This window comes from Pristis pectinata, chromosome 31 (genome assembly GCF_009764475.1).
Source record: "Pristis pectinata isolate sPriPec2 chromosome 31, sPriPec2.1.pri, whole genome shotgun sequence".
NCBI classification, from domain to species: domain Eukaryota; kingdom Metazoa; phylum Chordata; class Chondrichthyes; order Rhinopristiformes; family Pristidae; genus Pristis; species Pristis pectinata.
In genome coordinates, this window is record NC_067435.1 from 4,688,114 (window position 1) to 4,714,738 (window position 26,625).

At 45.9% G+C, this 26,625-nt stretch overlaps 1 protein-coding gene across 1 annotated transcript in view; it reads right to left on the minus strand.

The window, feature by feature from the left end:
• Window positions 1-15,920, minus strand: part of LOC127584887 (transcription activator BRG1-like) — an 81,506-nt gene extending 65,586 nt beyond the window's left edge. The window contains 6 exon segments of the mRNA XM_052041857.1: window positions 3,273-3,399; window positions 5,284-5,542; window positions 8,719-8,817; window positions 10,662-11,036; window positions 12,391-12,523; window positions 15,664-15,920. Of these exon segments, the coding sequence (XP_051897817.1) occupies window positions 3,273-3,399; window positions 5,284-5,542; window positions 8,719-8,817; window positions 10,662-11,036; window positions 12,391-12,523; window positions 15,664-15,885 (1,215 nt within the window). The 5' untranslated portion in view covers window positions 15,886-15,920.
• Window positions 15,921-26,625: the final 10,705 nt, after the last annotated feature.

Consider the following 26,625-nt stretch of genomic DNA (forward strand, 5'->3'; position numbering starts at 1 on the left):
GCACAGAAACAGGCCCTACGGCCCTACGAATCCATGCCGGCCATCAACCGCCCATTTACACCTACTACATTAATCCCATTTTTTATTAGAACATAGAAAATAGAACAGTACAGCACAGGAACAGGCCCTTTGACCCATGATGTTGTGCCAATGACACCTAATCCCTTCTGCCTGCACATGATCCATATCCTATCTAAGAACCTCTTAAATATTATATCTGCCTCCACTACCACTCCAGCAACACATTCCAGGCACCCACTACTCTCTGTGTAAAAAAACCTATCTCCCCACATTCTCGTCAACTCCCCCCAAACTACCGCTGACCTACACACCAGGGACAATCTGCGACCGACAATTAACCTACCAACCTGCACGTCTGTGGGATATGGGAGGAAACCGGAGCACCTGGGGGGGAAACCTACCCAGTCACAGAGAGAACGTGCGAACTCCACGCAGACATCACCGGAGGTCAGGATTGAACCCGGGTCACTGGGGCTGTGAGGCAGCAGCTCTACTGGCTGCGCCACTGATGGATAAAGGCTCAGGGCACTGGACTGCAGTATAAAAGACAGTTGGACAGGTACATGGGTAGGAAAGGTTATGGGCCAAATGCAGGCAAATGGGACTAATTTCGATGGGGCATCTTTGGTCGGCATGGACCAGTTGGGCCGAAGGGCCTGTTTCCATGCTGTTGGCAGTGCCCCCAATCAATCAATTATAATGGAAACAGAAAGTGTTGGAAATACTCCAACTCAGGTGGCACATGTGGAGATTAATTGCTAATGTTTAGATCAATGACTGCTTCTCTTAGTAAGATGCTGCCTGACCTGCTGAGTATTCCTAGTATTTCCTGCTTCAGTTTCAGATATCCGGGGCAGCACAGGGGTGCAACAGATCCAGGTTCCATCTGGACCTCCTAAACTGCACGCACTCCCTGTGACTCGAGAGATTCTGCAGATGCTGGAATCTGGAGCAACACACACACAAGATGCTGGAGGAACTCAGCAGGTTAGGCAGCATCTACAGAGGGAAATAAACAGTCGACGTTTCGAGTCGAGACCCTTCATCAGGATGCGGTGACTGTGCGGGTTTCTCCAGGTGCTCCATTTTCTGTGGGGAGCTCTTAGGAACGCAGCGAGAATAACATACTGAAAATTAGCACTAGCTTGGGATTGCTCTCTGGGTCGGTATAAACTCGATGGGCTGGCTCCTATCTGGATGCAATTTTGGTTTTAATTCCATCAACGGGCAAGGCCAGCATTCATTGCCTGTCCTTAATTTTGTGGGATTATTTACTGCACTGGAACCAATCAAGATCATTATAAACATTCATAGAAGAAACAGACCCTAAGTAAGAGAATTCCTTCAGGAATTGATGGCATATTTGTTCCAGCCCTTAGAATGAGAACCAGTTTTCAGTGAGGAGCTAATCAATGAGCTGATCGTGCCTGGGTGTGGGGTTTGTTCCTGACTCCTGTCACACTCTCCGAGCTCCCCACTGACAACTCTCCTCCCAATGGCCCTGACCCCCATCTCACGACCCCCATGACAAAAGGGGATGCGGGTACGGACAAAGGAGCCAAAGGTGATGAAGAATTATTTACATATTGAGTTGAATGTTCTGGCTGGAAGGGAAACAGATTCAGCAGGGCAGTACAGTGCTGTGGCTAGCAGAGCTGCAGCCTCAGCTCCGGGGGCCTGGGTTCGATCCTGACCTCAGGTGCCATCTGTGTGGAGTTTGTGACCTTATGGGTTTTGCTTGGTGCTCTGGTTTCCTCCCACATCCTAAAGACTTGAGGGTAGGTTAACTGGCTGCAGTAAATAGCCCCAAGGGCGTAGACGAGAGGTGGAATATGAAGGGGTCTATGTGAATGTAGGGAGAATAGGTTAGCGCAATTAGGAATCGTCATGGATACAGTGGGCGAAGGGCCTGCTTCTGTGCTGTTTGACCTTGCCTCCACAGGGGCTTTCAAAGGGAATTGGTTAAATACTGAAAGGGGGATAGTGCAGGCAAAGTGCAGGGGAGTGGGAATATTCAGCCAGCGTGTCAATGAGATAGTTTACAAGCACAATGGACAAAATGGCCTCTAGCTCAAGGTTCCATGATTGGTACATAGAGGATGGGGCTGATGATGTTTCATTTTCTGTGTCTGGCACACACGGGATGCTCTACAGGCTCTCTCCCTCTCAATATATTTATCTTCTGGCACCGTGACGTCCAAACCTAGGAGTGTATTAGGATTTTAAATCTTTTTGTTATCCTAAATCCTGATAAAACAGCTTCACTGGAGTCAACCAATTGAGAGAAAGGCTCACGAAAGGTGAGCTCAACTCTGGGCTGATGGGAGGAAAAGAAAGTATGAAATGAAGTTAAAAGAAGGCTTGTGGGGCTTGTAATTTAATTGATAATTTTTAAAGATACATGGTTAGTTAGAAAGGAAAATTTCTGCTGGTCAGGGAGTTTAAGATGAAAGGGACATCGTCTAAAAATTACAGCAAGTGAAGTCTGGAAGCACTTCTGCAAATGGCAATGAACCTACAAGAGACTGCAGATGCTGGAATCTGGTGCAACACAAAATCTACTGGAGGAACTCAGCAGGTCAAGCAGCATGTGTGGGGGGGAAAGGAATTTAGTCAACCAACTGAGAGTCCTGATACAGGGTTTTTGACCCCAACAGATGCTGCTCAATCTACTGAGTTCCTCCAGCAGATTGTGTGTTGCTAGCAATTAAACTTGGTGTATTCATTTTAATTCTGAGACTGATAGACTTTTGTCAACCAAGATTATAAGGCAAAGACTGGTATAGAGAATTAAGATATACTTATGGTTTCACTGAATGATGGAATAGGTTTAAGGGGCTTCCACGAGTTTCTTTGTTCTCATGGAGTGTGTTTGCTGATCTGCAGAGCAAAAAGGGGAACATTGTTCTGCTGAGGGGGAGAGAGGGGGGAGAACACAGCAGCAGGGATGGAGAGTGAGAACGTGTCTTGTACAGGAAAAGGCGGCAATGAACAGAAACTCTGTGTGTGTGCGTGCAGCGGAGAGCCTGTTGTCATGGCAGTACTGCTGAGCATGTCTGAGAGTGGCAGGGCAGGGTTCAACCCACAGTGGGGAGCTGATAGCATGACCTCTAAACGGAGCTTGCTCACGGGATTCTGCTTTCAGATTGCATGCAGTTGCATTTATTAATTTTGTCACTTGCAGTCAGCGGGGTCACAGTTACGGGGCAGAGCCAGATGTGAGAGCAGAACTTCTCTGGTCCAATACAAACCTGCCTCTGAAAGTTAAGGAGCCGCAGGGCCTTGAGTTCAATGGTTGCTTTGGTGCGGAGGTCTCCCGCCAGTGAGCCGGGAAGGTTTTCCAGTTCCTGGATCCGATGGGAAATTCGTGCTTGTAACCTGCCGACATAATTGAATGTTAGCAGCGCGAGCCATAACCAGAAGATAACTATAGGAGCAGAATTAGGCCATTCGGCCCATCGAGTCTGCTCTGCCACTCAATCATGGCTGATTTTTTTTTTCAAGCCTGTTCTCCCGCCTTCTCTAGCTGAAAGCCCTGGGAGACAGAAGTTCAGTCAGGACTTGTCATGGGCATAATGTAGAATTCAGAACACATAATTGTAGTTTCTGAAGCGTGTCTTAATGGTAGGGCAACACAGACGGCAGCCTACAGCATAGAAGAGGAGTTGAGGCCAGCGTAGATCAACCACAATCACATTAAATGGTGGGGGCAGGCTTGAAGCTCCTATTTTCTTGTCTCTTTTTTCACTTGCTTCATTAAAGAGCAGAGAATGTCACACCGAAGCATCACTGGATCCCGACACGCTGCAGTGTTGTAATGCTGCCAGCAGAAGGAGCACTCGGGACAAGGAGGAGCCCCTGGTACTCAACAACAACAACATGTACAGAACACATTTTAACATCTCATCACTTCACAGGAACCTTATTAATTAAATGTGACCTGTCACAACACCCTAAAACATTGGCGCCACATTTAATCTGACAATCCTCCAATATCCTGGTCTATGAGGATCTGGGAGACCTTCAACTGATTGCTCAGAAAGTGGGCTTTGTTAAAGTGAAGGTTGGGAAGGGAATTCCAGAGGTTGGTTCCTGGAGATGAAAGCACAGGAGCAGCAAATAAAATGGGAGATGCACAATAGACTAGAGCTGCCCTCCCTTCCATTGACTACACTTCCCGCTGCCTCGGGAAAGCAGCCAACATAATCAAGGACTCCTCCCACCCCGGTCATTTATACATAGAACAGCACAGCACAGGAACAGGCCCTTCAGCCCACGATGTTGTGCTAAACTAATTAAGCTAATGACACCTAATCCCTTCTGCCTGCACATGGTCCATCTCCCTCCATTCCCTGCACATTCATCTGCCTACCTAAGAGCCTCTTAAACGCCTCTATCATACCTGCCTTCACCACCACCCCTGGCAGCCCATTCCAGGCACCCACCACTCTCTGCATAAAAAACTTGCCCCGCACATCTCCTTTGAACTTACCCCCTCTCACCTTAAATACATGCCCTCTGGTATTAGACATTTTGACCCTGGAAGAAAGATACCGACTCTATCGATGCATCTCGTAATTTTATAAACTTCTATCAGGTCTCCCCTCAGCCTCCGACACTCCAGAGAAAACAACCCTTGTATGTCTAACCTCTCCTTAGAGTACATGCCCTCTAATCTAGGCAGCATCCTGGTAAACCTCTTCTCCCCTCTCCCATCAGGCAGAACAAACAGAAGCTGGAGAACACATACCACCAGGCTCAAGGACAGCTTCTTTCCCACTGTTATAAAACTCCTGAATGGACCTCTTAAATGATAAAGGTAAACTCTTGATCTCTCATTCTACCTCATCATCGCCCTTGCACTTTGTTAGTCTGCCTGCACTGCACGTTCTCTGTAACTGTAACACTATACTCTGCATTCTGTTATTGCCTTCCCTTTTGTACTACCTCAATGTACATATGTACAGAATGATCTGGATGGCATGCAAACAAATGCTTTTCACTGTATCTCGGTACATGTGACAATAATAAACCAATTACCAATTATCTACCTTAGCTGTACTGGATTGGTCAGCAATGCCATAACCCATGAACAATCAGTACTAACCAGTTACTAACCTCGGGGAGCTCCAGGGCTGGAGGAAGTTACACAGGGAGAAGCAAGCAATGGATAAAGAAGAGAGGAATTTAAGACAAACCCTCATCAAACGGCAGGTGGTCTGAGTGCACTGTGCCAGTGCAGCCCATGAACATGCTCCTTACCGGTACTCGCGTTCCTGCAGCAGTTCGATTGGGTCCAGCCCTCGTGGTTTCTGAATGGGGGTGATCCGGTTCTGCTTCTGATGGTGCTGCACCATAGGAGGCGGCTGAGCTGGTTGCCCCGGCGACTGCGTCTGAGGGGGCATCACCGGGGAGGCAGTGGGGGGCACGGCCGGTGGTGCGGGGGAAGGTCGGCCAGTGGGCTGGGGGGGAGCAAGCTTCTGAGGGGCTGTGGCTGGAGCAGTGGCATTGACCATGGGAGCTGGAATAGACAGATCACAAGATCACCGTGAGGACTGCAAGAACTCTGAGGAGGTGCCGTCTAACTCCACTGATCATACCAGCTGATGGCCATTTCCCACCCAATACCGCTCCACTCTCCTTCTACTGAGGGTTGGATCAGGTCATCCCCAGCCTGACTTACGTACAGCCTGTACATGCGAACGAGCGCTTGGGAGACCGGCGGGATGGATTTGCCGGCTGCTGAGGGGGCACAGGTATCTTCTGCTGGGTGGGAACTCGGTTCGTGACCGCATTTCCGACTTGCGAATTGTCCGGGTTACGAACAGTTCACAGGAACGGAACCCTACAGTAACCTGGGCAATGACCTGTAGTGAGATCAGTCAGAACATAACGAAAGACCTTTCCTTTATATCCCACTTTCAACCTTCCGGGATGTCCCAAAGTATTTCACGGTCAATGAGGAAATTACAAAATGTAGCCATCGTTGCAATTTGGGAAGTATGACACCAAATTTGAGCACAGCAAGCTCTCACAAGAAGCCATGTGATAACGGCCAAATAACTTGTTTTCAGTGATGCTGGTTGAGGAAGAATTAACTTGTTGTTCTTCCCTCGTTCTCCTTTGCTGTCCACAGTGGTGCAGCTGATAGAGTCGCTGTCTCCCAGTGCCAGAGACCCAGGTTCAATTCTGACCTCTGACGCTCACTGTGTGGAGTTTGCATTCTCCCTGCGACTGCATGGGTTTCCTCTGGGTGCTCTGGTTTCCTCCCACACCCCAAATGCGCGCTGCTTGGTACGTTGAATGGCCTCTGTAAAGTTGCATCTAGGGTGGTAGAATCTGGGGAGAGCTGATTATAATGTAGGCAGGAAGAAAATGGGATTAGTGTAGGATGAGTGTAAATGGATGGTTGGTAGTGCAAATTCAATGGGCCTAAGGGCCTGTTCCCCTACTGTATCTTCCAAGACTCGATCTCATTCAAAGAAATTACATTCGATTGAGCAGCACTCCCTCAAGTATTGCACAGGACAGGAATAGCCAAGATTTTCTACTCCAGTCCTGGGAGTGGGATTGGACCCCAGAGGCAAGAGCACCAGCCATTGAGGCTGCCAGCTTCATGAAGATTATTAATGAAGCAGTGGAAATTTTCAGTTGATAGGTGAGCCAAGCTATTAGTGAATATTTTCCCTGTCTGCATGCTAGTTCCAGTGGCTACAATCTGTACTACAGATTCCATGGTTGTATTCCAAGAAGAACATGGTGTACTTCCTGTCTCCTTCACAGTACACCTCTCTTAATAAATCTCTCTCAAATGGGAGGGGAGCGGTGGTAAAAAGTGAACACATTTCTTCTTCCATCCAAAGGGACATAACCTCATCATTCTGAGATACCGTCAGGAGTAAAGCTCAGCTGTCATCAGATGTGTATTACCCGTGCTTTAGGGAAGGAAGCAATCAACCCCACAGATCATATCAGCAGCAGGATCGTTGGGAAATACTTCATAGCTCAAACGTCACGTGACTCCTTAGTGTTTTGTGGTGAGCTATGAAAACCACATCACACCATTTCCATCACAAGAAGGTAGAAACTACTTCTGACTTCTGCTTAAAGGCATTTTGGAAACTGTATCAGAATGGTGTTTATTCTCATTGGGTCTCACAAATTACAGAGGACATGTCCCTTGGTCTTTAACTAATTCAGATTCTCTGTCCAGCCCTCAACAATTGCAAGCTTTTTGTCACTTTTAAACCAACACTACCTTGATTAATGCTTATATTTGAGGACGAGCAGGTCATTCAGCCCCTTAAATCTATTCTACTATCTACAGATCACAGTTGGTCTTCAATTTGACTCCATTTTCCTGCTTTGCTTCCATGTCCCTCGACATCTTAAGGTAACAAGAACCTAAGTTCTGAAAGCTCCAGTTGCCTCACACCCTGGCCCCCGGCTCTTTGAGGGACAGATTTTCATATTTCTGCTACTCTTTGTGTGTAAAAGTTGCTCCCTGACTCCCCTTTCGAATGGCCCGCCATTAATTTTACTGCTCCCCTTTCCTTTCACAGGACCCATCCCTCTTGCCTGGGAACTGTGGCTTAATGTATTATTCCAGGGGGGCATTTAAGAGTCCATCACAAGTTACACACAGGCCAGAACAGAAAAGGTTAGATTTCCCTTGCTAAAGGACATCAATAAACCAAGCGGGTTTTTAATGTCAATTTGTAACTTTATGGTGGCCATTTAGAGTCAAAGAGTCTTACAGCAGGGAAACAGGCCCTTCGGCCCAGCTCATCCATGTTGACCAAGATGCCCACCCAAGCCAGTCCCATTTGCCTGGGTTTAGCTTTCTATATTTCTAACTGTTTTTAAACTCCAAATTTATTTACGTCATTGAATTTAATTTTTCCAGCTACTGAGATAGTGTTTGAACTCATGTCTCTGGTCCCAGGCATTACAGCTGATTCCTTCACTATGGGAAACAGTTTGTCGTTAGCTGTACAATCACATCCTTCTAAAGTCATTGGATTAGACCACCATTCAACCTTCAATGCCACGAATAAATAAGCCAGCTCAACCCTTCCAAAGTGCTCCTGTAACTTTTCCACTCTTGTTGCTCCACTTTAAAGCTTCTTCCCCTCACTATGTTGAAATCAAACTCACCGCACTTTCTCCACCTCACTCCTCAGGAAGAGGACAGCACTATGGCACATCTAGTAGATCCACTGCCTCACAGCACCAGAGACTCGGGTTCAATCCTAACCTCAGGTGTTGTCTGTGTGGAGTTTGCATGTTGTCCCTGTGACCACGGGGGTTTCCTCTGGGTGCTCTGGTTTCTTCCCAATTCTCAAAAATGTGGATTGGTTGGATAACTGGCCACTGTAAATTGTCCCTGGTGCATGGGTGAGTGGTAGAATCTGGGGGGAAGTCTTTGAGAGTGTAGGGAGAATAAAAAATGTAAGATTAGTGCAAATGGGTGATTGATGGTCAGCACAGACTCGATGGACTGAATGGCCTATTTCTGTGCTTTATGACTCTCTATCTAAAATCTAGATCTCCTCAGAGCCTTTGGTCCCATGATCCACCAGAATATAAGCCTGGGGATCTCACGCTCACTGCCCTATCACTGTTACCCTCTGGAAGGTCCTGTCCTGTGATCCTTGACCTTCCAGCTGGTTTTCCTGATTATCCCAAGGGCCTTACCTTCTGGCCAGGGTTTGGACGGGCCACCAGGAGGCTGGCATTGCATTCCCTGATTGACTCCAGCAGATCCAGGAGGCATCATGTTGGATGCTCCCATGCCTGTAACAAAGGAGCGAGGAGGAAAAAGACAAGAACATAAGAACATAAGAAACAGGTGCAGGAGACGGCCATCTGGCCCGTCAAGCCTGCTCTGCCATTCAATAAGATCATGGCTGATCTGGCCATGAACTCAGCTCCATCTACCTGTCTTTATCCCATAACCCTTAATTCCCCTACTATACAAAAATCTAACTTTGTCTTAAATATATTTAATGAGGCAGCCTCTACTGCTTCCCTGGACAGACAATTCCACAGATTCACTACTCTCTGGGAAAAGCAGTTCCTCCTCACCTCCTCCTAAATCTACTCCCCTGAATCTTGAGGCTATGTCCCCTAGTTCTAGTCTCACCTACCAGTGGAAACAACTTTTCTGCCTCTGTCTTATCTATCCCTTTCATAACTTTAAACGTTTCTGTAAGATCCCCTCTCATTCTTCCGAATTCCAGCGAGTATAGTCCCAGGCAACTCAATGAAGCAGAAGAAAGCCAAAATCAAAATGGGCGCAATGATATGGGTGAAATAAAGATAAAAAAATCAAGTTCTAGTGGGGGACTGAGATTTGGCAAGTGCTGAAATTAGGCTATTGCTCCTGCCAAGATATTCAAATAGTTCTCCCTTTTCCCATGGGTGCACAGCTAGTTCCAGGCTGCCAATGAATCAAACTCCTATTGGCTCTAACAAATTTGTGGTCCCCCTAATCTCCAGTGTCTTCATCCCTGCACAGACATGCACTTGGGAGTTCCTCACGACTCCAGAGGAACAGAGGTCTGATGGGGAAGTAAGGGTGTAGCGAAACCAGAGTGGGTTCCTCAATCCACTGCTCCTGCAGTGCTCTCTACACCAATTCACTAGTGGCCTACTATACTAGTGCCCCAGTGCAAGGTGTCCATACCCATTGCCATACACTGGTACCCATTGCTGCAATCCCCAGTGTCCCAGCACTGAGTACCCTAACCAATGGCTATGTGTTACCAAAGGTGCAAGCCTGTCAAGAAGCAAGAACAAGGTGGGAAGCGATAATCTAGCAATTTATACTCAAGGTTCCCAGCTCTGGGCAATTATATTTGAGCAATCTCAGTCTTAATGTTTATTCTACCCCACCCTCAGCAATTGAACACCCTTCGAGCTTCATTGAAAATATACCCTGAGGAACTCCACCAGAAGATTCCTCTTGATGTCTGGATGATAAATGGGGCTCTCTCTTTCATTTAAACAGGTTCATATGGTACAGAAGGCCATTCACCCCATTGCATTGGGGTCAGCACTTTGAACGAGATCTCCATTAGTCCCACTATCTGGCTTGTTCCAGCCCAGCAAACTTTTCTCTTCCAATATTTATCCAGTCCCTAAGCTATGATTGGATTTACTTCCACTGTTCTTTTAGACACTGCATACCAGATCTCAACAACTAACCACGTTAAATATATTCTCCTCAACTCCCTCTGGTTCTTTAGCCAATTATCCTAAATCTGTATCCTCCAGCTACTGACCCTCCTGCCAGTTTAAACAGTTTTTCCTTCCTTATTACATCAAAACCCTTCATTATTTTGTACTGCTACACATCTGTCTATGGGTCTAGTTAGATTTGCAGCAATCCTAATGATAAAGGATTTTGAGACATATGTTATGTATGTGTGGCATGCAGTGCCAAATATTGTAGATCATTAAATACTTGAGCTCAGATGAGGTCCTGGTGAGTTGGTGAGACAGGAGCACATTTGTCATCCTGTGCAATTGCAGGCAGGAGGCTGCCTGCTTTTCACTGGAACTTGGCCAGCATACCAATGCCAGCAGTCAATGTAAGTCAAGAGCGCGACCCGTCAAGAGATAAAAGAGTCAGGTACCGAGTGGCCTGTTGTAGTTCCCTGGTGTTGGGACAGAAGCTGCTCCAGTGGCAGGGGTAGAGGGTGGAGGTAGTGATGACATCTGCTGCTGCATGCCTGGCAGGGGTCTCTTCCCCTGGACAGCCAGCTGTAGATGGTCCGGGATGGGCTGGCCTCTTGCCAACATCTTGTACGCCATGATCTGCGCTCGCAGCTGATGCAGCTGTCCCTGGTTGAAAGGCGAGGGTCCTCGGCTTTGCTGTCCGACATTCTGGGGCTCTCCACCATCCATAGGAAGGCCACCTGGTCCAGGAGGCATGGGTGGTCCTGAAGGTGGGCCATTAGCAGGCACAGGGCTTGGGGCGTGCTCAGGACCTCCCAGTGGAGAAGGGTAACCTGAAATTGAAGACTTGTGGCAGGTTATATTTACACCTTCTGCTCCTTAAACAGCAACTACTTACATTTACATCACTACTATATTCATGACCAAGGCACTTCACAGAAATATTGCCAAGCAAGACTTCAAGCAACATGAGGCGCTATCAGGAGACTGGCAATCAATAGCTTAGTCAAATAGGTAGCTTTTAAAGGAGACCTGAAGATGCTTAGTGACTGATTTCTAGAGAAGTTATAGAGGGTTGTAGACTCAGCTAGCTCCATCGTGGGAACGACCCTCCCCACCATCGAGGACATCTTCAAGAGGCAGTGCCTCAAGAAGGTGGCATCCATCACCAAGACCTCTCACCATCTGGGACATGCCCTCTTCTCGTTACTACGATCAGGGAGGAGGTACAGGAGCCTGAAGACCCACACTCAACGTTTCAGGAACAGCTTTTTCCCCTCCACCATCAGATTTCTGAATGGTCTGTGAACCCATGAACACTACCTTGTTATTCCTTTTGTTTTGCACTATTTATTTATTTTGTAATTTATAGTAATTTTATGTCTTTGCACTGTACTGCAGCTGCAAGACAAGAAGTTTCACTTTGTATAAGTCAGTGATAATAAACCTAATTCTGATTCTGATTCTGAATTCTGATCCTGAGATTAAGATCCAGGCAGATAAAGCTATGTGGTAGTGCCAGGGGCAACTGGGAACATGGAAGAGGACAGGGGGATCATTGGGCAGGGGGAGGTTACAGAGACGGAGTGGAGCATGTGGGAAGATGGAAGTAATCAGGACACATATTCGCGGGGCGAGAATGTTAAAAGTTGTCAGATTGCCTGATTCTAAGTCAGACAGGTCAGCGAACACACGCGTTGGAGACCCAAGAGACTGCAGATGCTGGAATCTGGAACAACAAACAATCTGCTGGAGGAACTCAGCAGGTTGAGCAGCATCTGTGGGGGGGAAAGGAACTGTCTACAGGAAAGTCCCGATGCAGGGTTTCGACCTGAAATGTCGACAATTCCTTTACCCCCCACCCCCACCCCCCACAGATGCTGCTTGACCTGTTGAGTTCCTCCAGCAGATTGTGTGTTGAATGCAGCAAAATGGTGGGTACGTGGAACTTGGCACGTTAATAAAAGGGCATTGGAGTTTTCAGTACGGGAAACAAACGCCATTGAATCGGGTGGAGTCCAATTCCAGCAGCAGTCACTGCAAGACCCCAGGGGTAGGTTAAATGGACAGTGTGAAGTGGAAGCTCAAAAGATAAAGAACAAAATAGTTTTATCCAGGGAAATGATGTGTTGCTTTAAATATTAAGCAAACGAGAAGAGTAGTACTGCACAGAAGCAGATGCTGTACCTTGAGAATGCTGGTCCATTGGGCTGGGTGGTGGTCCCATGCCACTGTGTCCACTTGACCTCATGCCGATGCTTTTCATCTGACTGTAGCGTGGGTCATCAGGCATCACCTTCTCGTGCATTGATTCCATAGCCTGCAAAGAAACAAGACGTTGGAGGCAGCGTCCCCTTCAACTAGCAGGGAGCTGCAGTTACACAGCCCCTACCAGCGACTGTGCAATCCATTAATGTCACAGCCTTCTGGTGCTCTGTGGAGCTGGGCTCCCGAGGAAACAGATGCAACGGGACTGGGGAGTTGTGTGTGGGGGTGGTGAAGGCAAGCTTCAGCTGCTGTTAACCCAGCAATCCCAAACCCAGGCTGCAGTGGGAACCTCGAAGGTCTCTGCTGTGTAAGCAGCCGGTACAAATGGCAAAGTGCACGCACGTGAGAGGTAACGCAAAGGGAGGCTTGGAGAGAAGGCGAGAAGGAGCAACTGATATGCTTCCTACTGAAGCAGCCTTCCACCAGCCTGCAGACGCTGATTAGCACAATGAATTCTGCTTACCGCACGTGTTGCAGCTGAAATGTCAAAGTCACCCTTTCAGCCAACAGTGACACCGAGTTACGGAGTGATAAGCAGAGGAACACAGCCAGAACTTAACTGTTTAACATCAATAAACAACAAGAAATGCTTGAAGTATCCCTGAAGCAGATATTAGGAGTCAGGCCAAACAAATAAACTGGCATAACAGGAGAGGGAATAAAGAGAGAGCTATGGTATATCAAAGTGCATTAGGAGATCAGTAGCAGATATGGGTGGTACACAGAGCAAAATGGTACAACAGGGCTTTAAGCATAATCAAGGTTATGGTATTTCAAAGTGGCAAGGAGGGGTGTAGTATATTGGGGTGTTATACCAAACAGTATGGTTAATCAGGGTGTTACACAAAAAAATGATAGCTAAGGTGCTTTACTAAGAGGTATCATAGATTAGGATATTATACAGAGACAATATTTATGGGCAAGAATGCAGCAGAAGTTTATGGTATCCAGGGAGATTATGCAAAGTGACATGGCACAAGAATGTGAGTATATACAGGTCGAAAGTAGCTTGTCAGAGGTTATAAAGCATAGGAATTCACAAACAGGATATAGGGATAAAAATGTAGATTCATTTTAACATGCACAAAGAGGCAACACGTTCAGATTATTATACTGTAATGTCCTGTACCAGAGATTACTAATGGCAGATAAAACTTTATGCAGAAGACTTCAACAGAAGACTTTATGCAAAATATTGATTACAATTTCAAAAAATATAAAATGAAACACAATTAATTCATAGAATCTTGCAGGTATGAAGGAAGCATTTGTCCCACTGTGCATGTCCCAGTGTTTTGAAAGAACTATCCAATTAGTCATGTTCTTCTGTCCTTATTTCCATATCCCTGAACTGTTTTCCTTTTCAAGAACTCATTCAACTTCCTTTGCAAAGTTCCCCTCAGTTCTGCTTCTGCTGAACTTTCCGTCAGTACATTCCTAATCAGAACAGTCGGGAGCTTAAAACATTTAAAAAAGTCATCTTCTTGCTGTTTTTTTTAGCTATTAGGGCCCCACCACTTCTGGAACCTGAGTAGCAGCCAAAACACCCCTGCAGTGGTCACGGCGTCAACTGTAATCTTGAAAACTTCTTCCCCTCACCACAGATGTTTGGAAAGCCACTTTAAATCCACGTTAGAAAAGTTTGGGCACCTGTGTTCACATAGAGGGAGCCTATCTCGTTACCAAGGAAAATATTTTCTGAAGAAACCGTAGAAACAGTTTAGAAACCTTGGGCATGGTTGGAAAAGTGGAAGAGCATCAGAATTACTTACAGGCTGGTGGTTAGATGTAGGCAGCAATAGTTCTAAAGATGCTTTTTGCAGAGAAGGAGGATGAGAGGTGAGTTGATAGAGGTGCACAAGATGATAAAAGGCATAGATCAAGTGGACAGTCAGAGACTTTTTCCCAGGGCAACAATGGCTAACATGAGGGGGCATAATTTTAAGGTGATTGGATGAAGGTATAAGAGGGACATCAAAGGTAAGTTTTTTTTACACAGAGAGTGGTGGGTGTGTGGAATGCACTGCCTGCAGAGATGTGGGGGCAGCTACATTAGGGACATTTAAGAGACTCTTAGATAGACACATGAATGATAGAGAAAATTTGAGGGAAGGGTAGGATAGATCTTAGAGCAGGATAAAATGTCAGCCCGACATTGTGGGCCGAAGGGCCTGTACTGTGCTGTAGTGTTCTATGTTCTATGCTGTGGGCTGTGGTAGGCGGACTGAGGGAGATGCAGTAATGCAGACTTTGGCATGATGAGGTAGGACGGAAGGAGAAGACTCCAAGGGAAGTGAAGAAGATGCATCCTTTTGAGGAAGAATCTAGATATAAGGGGTTGCCCACAGTGTTAATTTTTACTCTCACAGTGTCGTGAGTCTTTGGAACCCTTCTCAGATGGCTGTGGAAGGTCTTTGAATGTGTTCAAGGCAGAGAGAGATGGATGATCAATAAGCAAGAGAGTGAAAGGTCACCAGGGGTAGCCTGGAGTGAGCTTACAATCAGATTAGCCATGGTCTTATTAAAGGACAGAGCAGATTTGAGGGGCCGAGTGGCCTACTCCTGTTCCTCACACGTATGAATGGAGAGCTGACAGAGGTTCAGGATGGACAACCAAAGCAAGCGATGATTGTGTCCATTAAAGAGAGGATTTGAGGAATCAGATAAAAACAAAACATTCAACAGGCTGTGGGGCATGAACGGTGTGTGACGAACTGGATTTCAAAGAGCTGGGGCAGGTACAATGGGCTGAATAGCCTCCTATGCTGTAAGATTCCATGGACATCTGAACAGGAACACTGGCGTTGGTGCCCGACCAACATCAGCGGAAACCAGGAGACACAAGAGACGGCAGATGCTGGAATCTGGAGTAACACACAGAATGCTGGAGGCACTCAGCAGGTCAGGCAGCATCTCTCGAGGGGAATGGGGAGTCAACGATGGATGGGCTGGTGAAGATGAAGGGTCCATATGAAGGGTCTCGATCCGAAACGTCAACTCTCCATTTCCCTCCACAGATGCTGCACGACCTGCCGAACTCCTCCAGCGTTCCGTGTGTTTCAGCAAAAACCACCCGTCAGACTTCATGAGTGTCCTTTTACAATTCTAAAGTGCTTTCAGGTTATTTCTCATACACTCGTCACACTTGCGTCACAAGATTAAAGATTTTCGCACAAACTTCTGCCTGGTTACCTTATGAAGTTGATGGATGCTCTCTGCTGGGTAACCTCCAGGTCCCTGAGGATTCATGGAATGACCTGCAGATGGGGGGCCTGGACTAGGTCCCATCATGCTGTGTGCCGAGCCGGGTGAAGGGCCAGGACTGGGGCCCAGCATTGATCCAGGCGAGGGTCCAGGTCCTGGGGAGGGGCCTGGCCGAGGTGTGCCTCCCATTGGAGGATCAGGAGTTGACATCTTTCAGCAGCGCTCTTTGACAAATCGCCGCCTGCCTTTGAAAAGAAAGATAGGGTTTACCCACAGCATCCCCATCAGCTGTGCTGTGACACGGGTATCGGAGTGTCATAGAGTCATAGAACACTTAAACAGGCCCTTCAGCCCAACCGGTCCATGCCAACCAAGATGCCCATCCAAGGTGGTCCCATTAGCTTGTGTGTTGCCTATAACCTTCTATACCTTTCCTATCCATGGACCTGTCCAAGTGCCTTTTAAGAGTTGTTATTGTACCTGCCTCAACCACTTCCTCTGGCAGCTCGTTCCATATACGTAGCTCCCTCCGTTTAAAAAAGTTGCCCTTCAAGTTCCTATTAAATCTTTCCCCTCTCACCTTAAAACTATACCCTCTAGTTCTTGATTCCCCAGCCCTTGATTGCATTCACCCTATCTATGCCCCTCATGGTTTTATACACCTCTATAAGATCACCACTCGTTTTCCTACGCTCCAAGGAAAAAATGTCCTAGCCTGTCCAACTCTCCCTATAACTCAGTCCCTCAAGTCCTGGCAACATCTTTGTTTAATATCCTCCTTCTTTCCAGTTTAATAACATCTTTCCTATAGCAGGGTGAGCAAAACTGAACACAATACTCTGAGTGCAGCCTCATCAGCATTTTGTACAACCTCAACATAACGTCCCAACTCTTATACTCAGTGTCCTGACTGACAAAGGCCAGCGTGCCAAAAGCCTTTTTCAGTGCTTGAAGACTGTGAATTCTAACAGCGGAATTCTTACTCAGAGTAACAAAACCAAGAGATTGGCAGTGATGTGTAAAATCAGGAGGGATCTAGACAGAGTAAATAAAGAAAAATTGTTTTCAGTGGCTCAAAGTTCAATAAAAAGAGCTCATAGGTTTAAGATAAGTGAAAATGAAATGAGAAAAACCTTTTTTATGCAAAGAGTTACGGTTTGGAATTCACTGGCTCGTGGAGTGATGCATACACAATAGATAGCTGCCTTGCAAGGGAAATTGGATAAGGCATAGTCTAACCATCTTGCCAATGACATTCAACAGCATTACTAACACCAGATCCCCACCATTTACATCTACGATCACCAAAGACCAGAAACCGAAGTGGATCAGCCATGTAAATATGTGGCCACAAGATCACATCAGAGCCTGGGTGCTCTGTGGTATGTGACTCACCAATTGACACCCAAAGCCTTATTATCACCTGCACAACCCCATCAAATCCTCCTTCTTGACTTTTTTTGCCATTAACCTATGCCAAGGGAAAATTTACAATGGCCAATTAGCCTTTAGGATGTCTTTGGGACGTGGGAGGGAACACCAGGAGGACTTGCAAACTCTGCACGGACAGCACCCGAAGTCAGAATTGGACCTGAGTCCCTGGAGCTGTGAGAAGCCACCATGTTGCCCACACCTTTCTGATCACCCACAAGGCAAGTGTGATGGAATACTCTCACTTGCCTGAACGTGTACACCTCCAGCAATGCAAGTAGCTCACCACCATCTAGGCCATACTAAACACTCACTTCTTCCTCGACCCACACCATGCCTGCAGGTAAAGCATCTGCAGTACCACCATGAACTCTTCAAGGCTTGTTCAACGGCCCCTTCCCAAAAGTGCGATCTCTGATGCCTAGAAGGACAAAGCCAGTGGGAACGTCACCACCTGAAGTTCCCTTCAAGTTAAACACCATCCTGACTTGAAAATACATTAATGTTCCTTTGTTGTCACTACGTCTAAACCCTGGAACTCTTCTACCCAACAACTCAGTGGGAGCAGTTCACTACATGGACTGCTGTGGTTCAGGAAGTAAATTCTCAAGGGCCTCTTCAGGAGGCCAATTAAAGATACTTACTAAATGCTGGCCTTGCCCCTGACACCACATTCTGTGGATGGATAAAGACAACAACATGAAGGAGAAAAAGAATTCAGGAAAATGGGAAAGGGTGGGTTTGTGGAAGGGGACTAATTAGATTGTTCTTCAATCCAGCTGAGCCTTAGTGAGCTAAGTATGCTGTACCAGAAGTGATGATCCTGGAATGAAAGGGCTTACCTATGATGAGCGTTTGTCGGCTCTTGGACTGTACTCACTGGAGTACAGAAGAATGAGAGGGGACCTCATAGAAACATTTAGAATGTTGAAAGGACTGGACAGAGTAGATGTGGTTAAGTTGTTCCCCCTGGTGGGTGAGTCCAGGACTAGAAGGCACAATCTTAAAATTAGAGGGTACCGGTTTAAAACAGAAATGAGGAGAAATTTTTTTAGCCAGAGGGTAGTGAAATTATGGAATTCTTTGCCACATACAGCTGTGGAGGCCCGATCATTGGGGGCGTTTGAGGAGCAGATTGATTGGTATCTAATTAGTCAAGGTATCAAGCGATATGGGGATAAGGCCGGAAATTGGGGCTAGATAGGAATAGTATTAGTTTAGCTCATGGAGCAGACTCGATGGGCCAAATGGCCTACTTCTGCTCCTTTGTCTTGTGATCGTGTGATCCATCTTGGCTCCCTCCCGAGATCCTCACCATGACCACCCAGTATCAAGTCAAGGAATTGTCGACGATTTGGATTGAAACCCTGCATCAGGACCCATGCTAATCCGATTCCTTTCCTCCCACAGATGCTGTTCAACCCACTGAGTTCTTCCAGCAGACTGTTTGTTGCTCCAGATTCCAGCATCTGTAGTCTCTTGTGTCTCCTATTCACTCCCTATTTCATCAAGAATTGACTGAGAGCACTGGATACAGCAAAGACTATGGCCGGACAACATCCCGGCCATGCTACTGAAGAATTGCACTCCAGAAATATTCATGACTCTAGCCAAGTTATTCCGCACAATTACTACACTGGCATCTACCCAACAATATGGAAAACTGCCCAGGTATGCTTCATTCACAAATTCAATCTGCTCAAACAGAATTCTCTCAATCATCAGCAAAGGATGGATATTGCCAGTGCCTATCAAGCCACATTTCCTCATCGATGCCCAAATTATGCAAGTGTTGCCAGGACTATTCAGCTCCGGAACCCATCACAGTCCTTGTCCAGAACAAAGACCCGAGCAGAATTCCCAAGGTGAGGTGGGAGTGACTGCCCTTTACATCCAGACGGGAGTTGACCGAGTGTTGCTTCAAGAAGCCTTGGCTAAACTGAAGTCAAAATCATCCCATCCCTAGGACACCTGCGCAGGTGTTCCCCCAATGCAGTGTCCAGGGCAAACTATCTTCAACTGCTTCATCAAAGACCTTCCTTATGTCATGAGGTCAGAAGTGGAGATGCTTGCTGAAAATCACACAATGTGCAATTCCATTTGCAAATCAACATAAAAACTAGAAGCAAGAATGGGCACCTGATTCCTCCTGCCTGCTTTGCTACACATAAGATCACAACTGACCTTTTAGCTCCACACTACATTTCTGCCCTAACTTCATTTCGATGGCAAGAAATATCCAAAAATCCATTAGAGTCATAGAGATATGCAGCACGGAAACAGGCCCTTCAGCCCAACTCATCCATGCTGACCAAAGCGCAGATCTGAGCTAGTCCCATTTGCTTGTGTTTGGCCCATATCCCTCTAAACATTTCCTATCTATGTACCTGTCCAAGTGCCTTTTAAACTTTGTAATTGAATTCTGACTTGAGTATATTCCATGAGTGAACCTCCACGTCCTCTTGGGCAGAGAATTCCAAAGGTTCACTATCCTCAGGGAGAAGAAATTTCTTCTCTTCTTAGTCCTAAATGGCCTATTCCTCATCTTGCATGTGTGGCCTCTAGTTTTAGACAACTCAGCCAAGAGAAACATCAACCCTGCGTCCACATCTCTAGTCCCATAAGAATTTCAATGAGATCACCTCTCATTCTTCTAAACTCTAGATAGTATAGGCCCAATCTACTTAACCTCTCCTCACGGGACAAATCTCAGGAACAGGTCTGGTGAATCTTTGCTTATTCTCTCTGTTGCAAGCATATCCTTCCTTAAGCGGCACGACCAGACCTGTACATCATGTTCCAGTGCAGTCTCCCCAGGGCCCTTTGTAATTACAGTAAGACATCTTTACACATACTCAAATCCTCTTGTAATAAAGGCCAACACACTGTTTCCCTTCCTAAATACTTGTTTTACCTTCATATTCACTTTCAGTGATTTATGCTCAAGGACACCCAGGTCTCTCTGAACACCACCACCTTTCAATTATTATTTTTAAAAAATAATCCACTTTTTGACACCATGTTTTCCCACATTACATTTCATCTACCACATCCTCCCCCATTTCACCTAGCCTTGCTATATCTCCCTGAAGCCACTCCGCATCCTCACAACTCAACTTTGTATCATCAGCAACCTTAGATGTATTACCCTCAATCCCCTCATCCAAATCCAAATGTGAACAGTTGGGACCTCAGCACTGATCATTGTGGTACCCCAATGGTCATACCTTCCCAAGCCAAAGATTACTCACTCTTTCCTACTCTCTGCTTTCTACCCAGTAACCAATCCTAGTACATTACCTTCATCTCATTTGCTCCGATTTTGTTTAAAAACTTCTTGTGTGGCATCTTATCAGAGGTTTCGGAAAGTTCAAATACACCAAATCAACTGGTTTGCAAGTTACAACCTCAAAATACTCCAACAGATTTGTCAAACGTGACTTCCTGATCATAAATCCATGTTGATTCTGCCCAAACTTATTATTATTTTCTAAAAGTCCCATTATCACTTCCTTTATGATGGATTCTAGCAGTTGCCCTACTCCTGATATCAGGCTAACTACTTTGTTGTTTCATTTCTCACTCCCAACTTTCTGAAATACCGGAGTTACATTCGCTACCTTCCACCCTGCAGGAACTGTTCCAAGTCCCGTGGACTTTTGGAAGATGGTGACCAGTGCACCCACTGTCTTTGTGGCACTTTGAGTATTGGCTTTCAATCCCATGAATATATTATTTTGCTAATGCTATTTTTTTCAGCTCCTCATTCTCCTTAGACCAATTTTCCAAAATTTCCTAGAGGTTTCTGTGTCTTCTTCCTTGAAAACAGGCACAAAATATTTGTTTAATTCCCTTGCAATTTCCTTATTCTTCAACATACTCATGACTGCGTGGCCAGATTCTGCTCTAACTCCATCTACAATCTTAAATAACGAGTCGGAGTACAGGAAGCAGATAGAAAGCCTAGTGGCATGGTGTCATGACAACAACCTTGAGGGAAATATCAGCAAAATGAAAGAGCTGGTCATTGACTTCAGGAAGGGGGGAGGTGCACATGCTCCTGTTTACATCAATGGTACTGAGGTCGAGAGGGCTGAGAGCTTCAAGTTCCTAGGAGTGAACATCACCAATAGCCTGTCCTGGTCCAACCACGTAGATGCCATGGCCAAGAAAATGCAGCAGCGCCTCTACTTCCTCAGGTGGCTAAAGAAATTTGGCACGTCCCCATTGACCCTCACCAAATTTTATAGATGCACCAAAGAAAGCATCCTATTCGGATGCATCACGGCTTGGTGTGGAAACCAGCCTCCTCTCCATAGACTCCATCCATACTTCTTGCTGCCTCGGTAAAGCAGCCAACATAATCAAAGGCCACACCCACTCTGGACATTCTCTCTTGAAGACACAAAACCCTGAAAACATGTAACACCAGGCTCAAGGACAGCTTCTATCCCGCTTTTACAGACTATTGAACAGTCTATCCACACTATATTGTTCCTGTATTGACAGACCTGTATGATAAGATGGACTCTTGACCTCACAATCTACCTCATCATGGCCTTGTACCTTATTGTTTGCCATGCACTGCACTTTCTCTGTAAGTGTAACACTTTATTCTGCATTGTTATTGCTTTTCCCTTGTACTACCTCGATGTACTGATGTAATGAAATGATCTGTATGGATGGCGTGCAAAACAACGTTTTTCACTGTATCTCGGTACATGTGACAATAATAAACCAATTTATAATTCCTCCTGTCTATCTGAAAAGAACCCACATTAACTTTTGCAAATCTTTTCACTTTTATACACCTACAGAATTTCTTGTTTGTTTTTCACTGGATTATACTTGCTACTTATGTTTTCCTTATCAAATTCTTAGTGCTTCTTTGCTGAATTTTGAACTTATTCCAATCCTTAGCTTTAGTATAACATTGGAGTCAGTCCAAAGGAGATTCACCAGACTAATTCCAGGAATGAGAGGGCTGTCCTATCAAAAGAGTTTGTGCCTGGCTCCTTGGAACTTAGAAGGATGAGGAGTGATCTTATTCAAAGATTCTAAGGGTGCTTGACAGAGTAGGTGTTGAGATGTTTTCACTTCTGGAAGAGTCATGAACAGGAGGACGTGGTTACAAAATAAAGGGCTGTTCATATAAAACTGAGGTGCATAAAAATGTCTTGTCTCTGAGGGTAGTGAATCTCTTGAATTCTCTGCCCCTAAGGGTATCATTAGATAGATTTAAGGTGGAGATAGATAACTATTTGAAAGATCGAGGAATTGAAGGTTGTAGGGAACTGGCACAGAAGAGGAGTTGAGGCCAGCATAGATCAGCCAGGATCATATTGAAAGGCAGGGCAGGCTCGAGGTGCCTGGTGGCCAACTCCTGCTCCTGTTTTCTTGTGTTCAATTGTAGAACTTTTCCTTTGGTCTAATACCGTCTTTAAATTCTCTTATTAGTAATGGCTGGACTGCTTTTCTTGTTGCATTTTTGTGCCTTAAAGGGGATTTATTGGCATACCTGTTAATGCAGTTTCCCAGTCTATCACAACCACTGATGCCTCATATCTTCATAGTTTGCTTTGATTAGATATAAGACCCTGGTTTCAGATTGAATTAAATCCCTTTCAATCCTGACATAAAATACTATCATATTATGATCCCAAAGGCCCCTTAACTACCAGAATATTAACTAACCCTATCTTTATGCACAATACTGATATAAAATAGCTAGTTCCCTTGTTGACTCTTTAACATACTGATCTAGAAATCCATCTCTTATACACTCCACGAATTCGTCCTCCACACTATTACAGCAAATTTGATTTGCTCAGTGTTTACATAGATTAAAGTTCTCCATGGTTATTGCATTACTTTTGTTACATATACCTATAATTTGATGATTTATATAGTCCCCAGCATCACCACCACTGTTGGGGGACTTTGAGACAACTCCCACCAATGTTTTCTGCCCCATTCTGTTTCTAAACTCCATCCAAATTGACTCTGCTTCTTGAATTTCCAATTTTATGTCTACTGCCTTTACCCTGTCCTTTGTTATCAAAACTAGACCTTCTCCTTTTTCATTTGGCCCATGTTAAACATCTTGTAATGTTTAATTACTAACCTTGGTCACATTGCAACCACATCTCAATAATGGCAATTAGATTGTACATATCTATTTCCATTTGTGCCATGTATCTTGTTATGAATGCTGCAAGCATTTAGATATTCAATATTTTTTTACCATTTTCAGAGCAGAGTCTAATTGGAGGAATACTTGTGATGTTTAGTTGCTCTGTCCCATCCTAACAGACTCTGGTTATCATTACCCAACTCACTACCTTGCATTATTGCCTTGTCCTTTCTCTTGAACTTTCTAAATTTCCCTTCACCAGAAACTTCCTCCAGATGATTCAGTTTAGGGCTTATCTACAACCGTAATTATTCGACTTACAAGGATATTAATTCAAATGAAACCCGTAATGGAATAACTCCCTCTTTCTCCACTACTAGATCCAGTGCCTAATGAATTGAAACCCACTTCTCCCACATCAATCGTTGAGGCACACATTCAACTCTTTAACAGAACACAGAACAGTACAGCAGAGGAACAGACCCTTCGGCCCACAATGTCTGTGTTGAACACAATGCCAAATTAAACTAAATCTTTTCTGCTTGCACATGATCCACATCCCTCCATTCCCTGCATATTCATGTGTCTCCCTAACAGCCTCTTAAATGCTACTATCATATCTGCTTCCACCACCACCCCTGGCAGCCCGTTCCAGGCACCCACCACTTTCTGTGTAAAAAAAACTTGCCCCGCACATCTCCTTTAAACTTTCCCCCTCTCACCTTAAATGCATGTCCTCTTGCATTTGAGTATCTTATTGACTACGTCAATTTGCATGTGGCTCAGGTAGTAATCCAGAAATTATTATCTTTGTGGTTCTGCTTTTTAATTGACATATAGATGCATTAACAAATAAATTAGGTAGCAGTAGTGGCTCACTGCGCCTATTGAGCTGATCTGCCTTTCAAAAAGATCGTGACTGATCCATCTGTAACCTCAACTGCACATTCCCAACCAGCCCCAGTAAAATTTCACCCCCTTGCTCAGCAAGACCAAAGCTGGGAGCTGAATATTCAAGAATATTAATATTTGGGAAGGACAAGCAGAAAGAAAAAGGAGGTGGTTTAGTGTGATTCGTAAGAGTTGATGACAGGACAGCAGTGAGAAAAGATCTTGGCTTGGCAGATCATGATGTAGAATTGGAATCAGTTTGGGTTGAGCTTAGAAACAGCAAAGGGCAGAAAGCATTTGTGACACAGTGGCGTAACTGTTAGCACTGCTGCCTCACAACTCGGGTTCCATTTTGACCTCTGGCGCTGTGTGTGGAGTTTGCACGTTCTCCCCGTGTCTGCGTGGGTTTCCTCCGGGTGCTCCAGTTTCCTCCCACATTCCAAAGACATATGGGTTAGGAAGTTGTGGGCATGGTATGTTGGCGCTGGAAGCATGGCGACACTTGCGGGCTGCCCCCAGAACACTCTACGCAAAAGATGCATTTCACTGCGTGTTTTGATGTACACGTGACTAATAAAGGTATCTCATCTCATCAGCTTTCACATGGATCACAACCAGATCTTTCCCCTGCCATTCCCTCTGTACCCCTGAGGTGTTCTTAATCTGGTATCTGGGTTCATCCCCTAGGCTGCAGAGAGCAGCAACCATCACCCTAACTAAACCGACCCCTATCACCACAATGTTCCCATTCATCCCCACATGTTCAATAGTCCCCTGTGCCACAGTTTGTTCATCCTCCCTGCAGCCCATGTACTTGCCCACAAGCTGCTAGAACTCTGTACCTTGCAAGGCCTGAGGTCTTCTGGGTCCCCATACCTGCCTCACTTGTTGTCACACCCTTTTGACTGATCTACAACACTTAATCTAAGGTATGTTGCTGCCTCCTGGAATAAAGAGTCTAGGTAACTTTCCCCCTCCCTGATGTATCACAGTGTCTGAATCACCGACTCCAGCTCATCAACTCATCATCTACAGCTTCAGATACTTACTTATGATCAACTTGGATCACTGTGGGTTTTCATTGTCTCTCAAACTGCACTGCCAAATTCACTTGAATAATGGGCAGCTAGTACAGCTGCTGCCTCACAGTGTCAGAGACCTAGGTTCAATCCTGACCTCGGATGCTGTCTGTGTGGAGTTTGCATGTTCTCCCGGTGACTGCATGGATTTCCCCTGGGTGATCTGATTTCCTCCCATGTCCCAAAGACCTGTGGGTCGGTAGGTTAATTGGCTGCTGCAAATTGCCCCTGGTGTGTAGGTGAGGGGTAGAATCTGGGGGGGGGAGTTGATGACAATGTGGGGAGAAAAAAAATGGGATAAATATAGGATTAATATAAATGGGTCACTGATGGTTGGCACAGACCTTGTGGGCTGAAGGGCCTGTTTCCATGCTGTGTCTATGAATCTATGACTCTAATGTAATTAATACACCATTGCCCCTTCCTTAAATCAGCCCTTTACTTACCGAAGTCCATAGACTCTCCACTTATGTACTTTATGTTCTCAGCTGACATCAGTTATCATGTTCTGGCTCCTGGCAAGTTAATGGCTAATTTTTTACCATTTTATGCCAGTTACCATCGCAGATGGAAATTACAAGGTTAAGAGAGCCGAACGATGAAACTAAATCACTCCCTTACTCAACAAAGTGCACACTCAGCAAGTGCTGCACTCAGTGGGCACAGCATGCTGAGCTAAAACATGCTGTGCCTTGTGCGGCAAAGCAACGGGTTGACAAGTAACATCTGCTCCACACCAGACAATGACCTCCTCCAACAAATGAGGAGAGTAACCACCTACCCTTGACGTTCAATGGTACCACCATTGCCTAGTCCCCCACCACCAACATCAAGGAGGTCACCAATGTCCAGTAAGTAGCCACATAAATACTAATGGCTAAAAAGCAGTACAAAGGGTGGATATCCAGGGGGAAGTGTTACGAGCCAGGTTGCTACTTGGTGAGTGTCCCTTTAAGGCACCTGGACGGTAGTGTAGTTGTGTGTGGCTTTATCTGACCACTGGGAGTGAACTGTAACTGGAGCGTTCTGGCAGCTGCATGGAGAGATGAAGTGAGAGAGGGGGAGAGGGGAGAGAGGGAGCGGAGGAGTGAGGGAGAGGGGGAGAGAGGGAGGGGGAGAGGGGCGAGAGGGAGAGGGGAGAGAGGGAGGGGGTGAGAGAGGGAGAGGGGGAGAGAGGGAGGGGAGAGAGGGAGGCGGAGAGGGAGGGGAGGGAGAGAGAGAGAGAGGGGAGAGAGAGAGAGGGAGGCGGAGAGGTAGGGGAGGGAGAGGGGGAGAGAGGGAGGGGAGAGAGAGGGGGGGGGGAGGGGAGAGAGGGGGAGGGGAGAGAGGGGGAGGGGAGAGAGGGGGGGAGAGAGGGGGTGGGGAGAGAGGGGGTGGGGAGAGAGGGGGTGGGGAGGGGAGAGGGGGAGGGGGAGA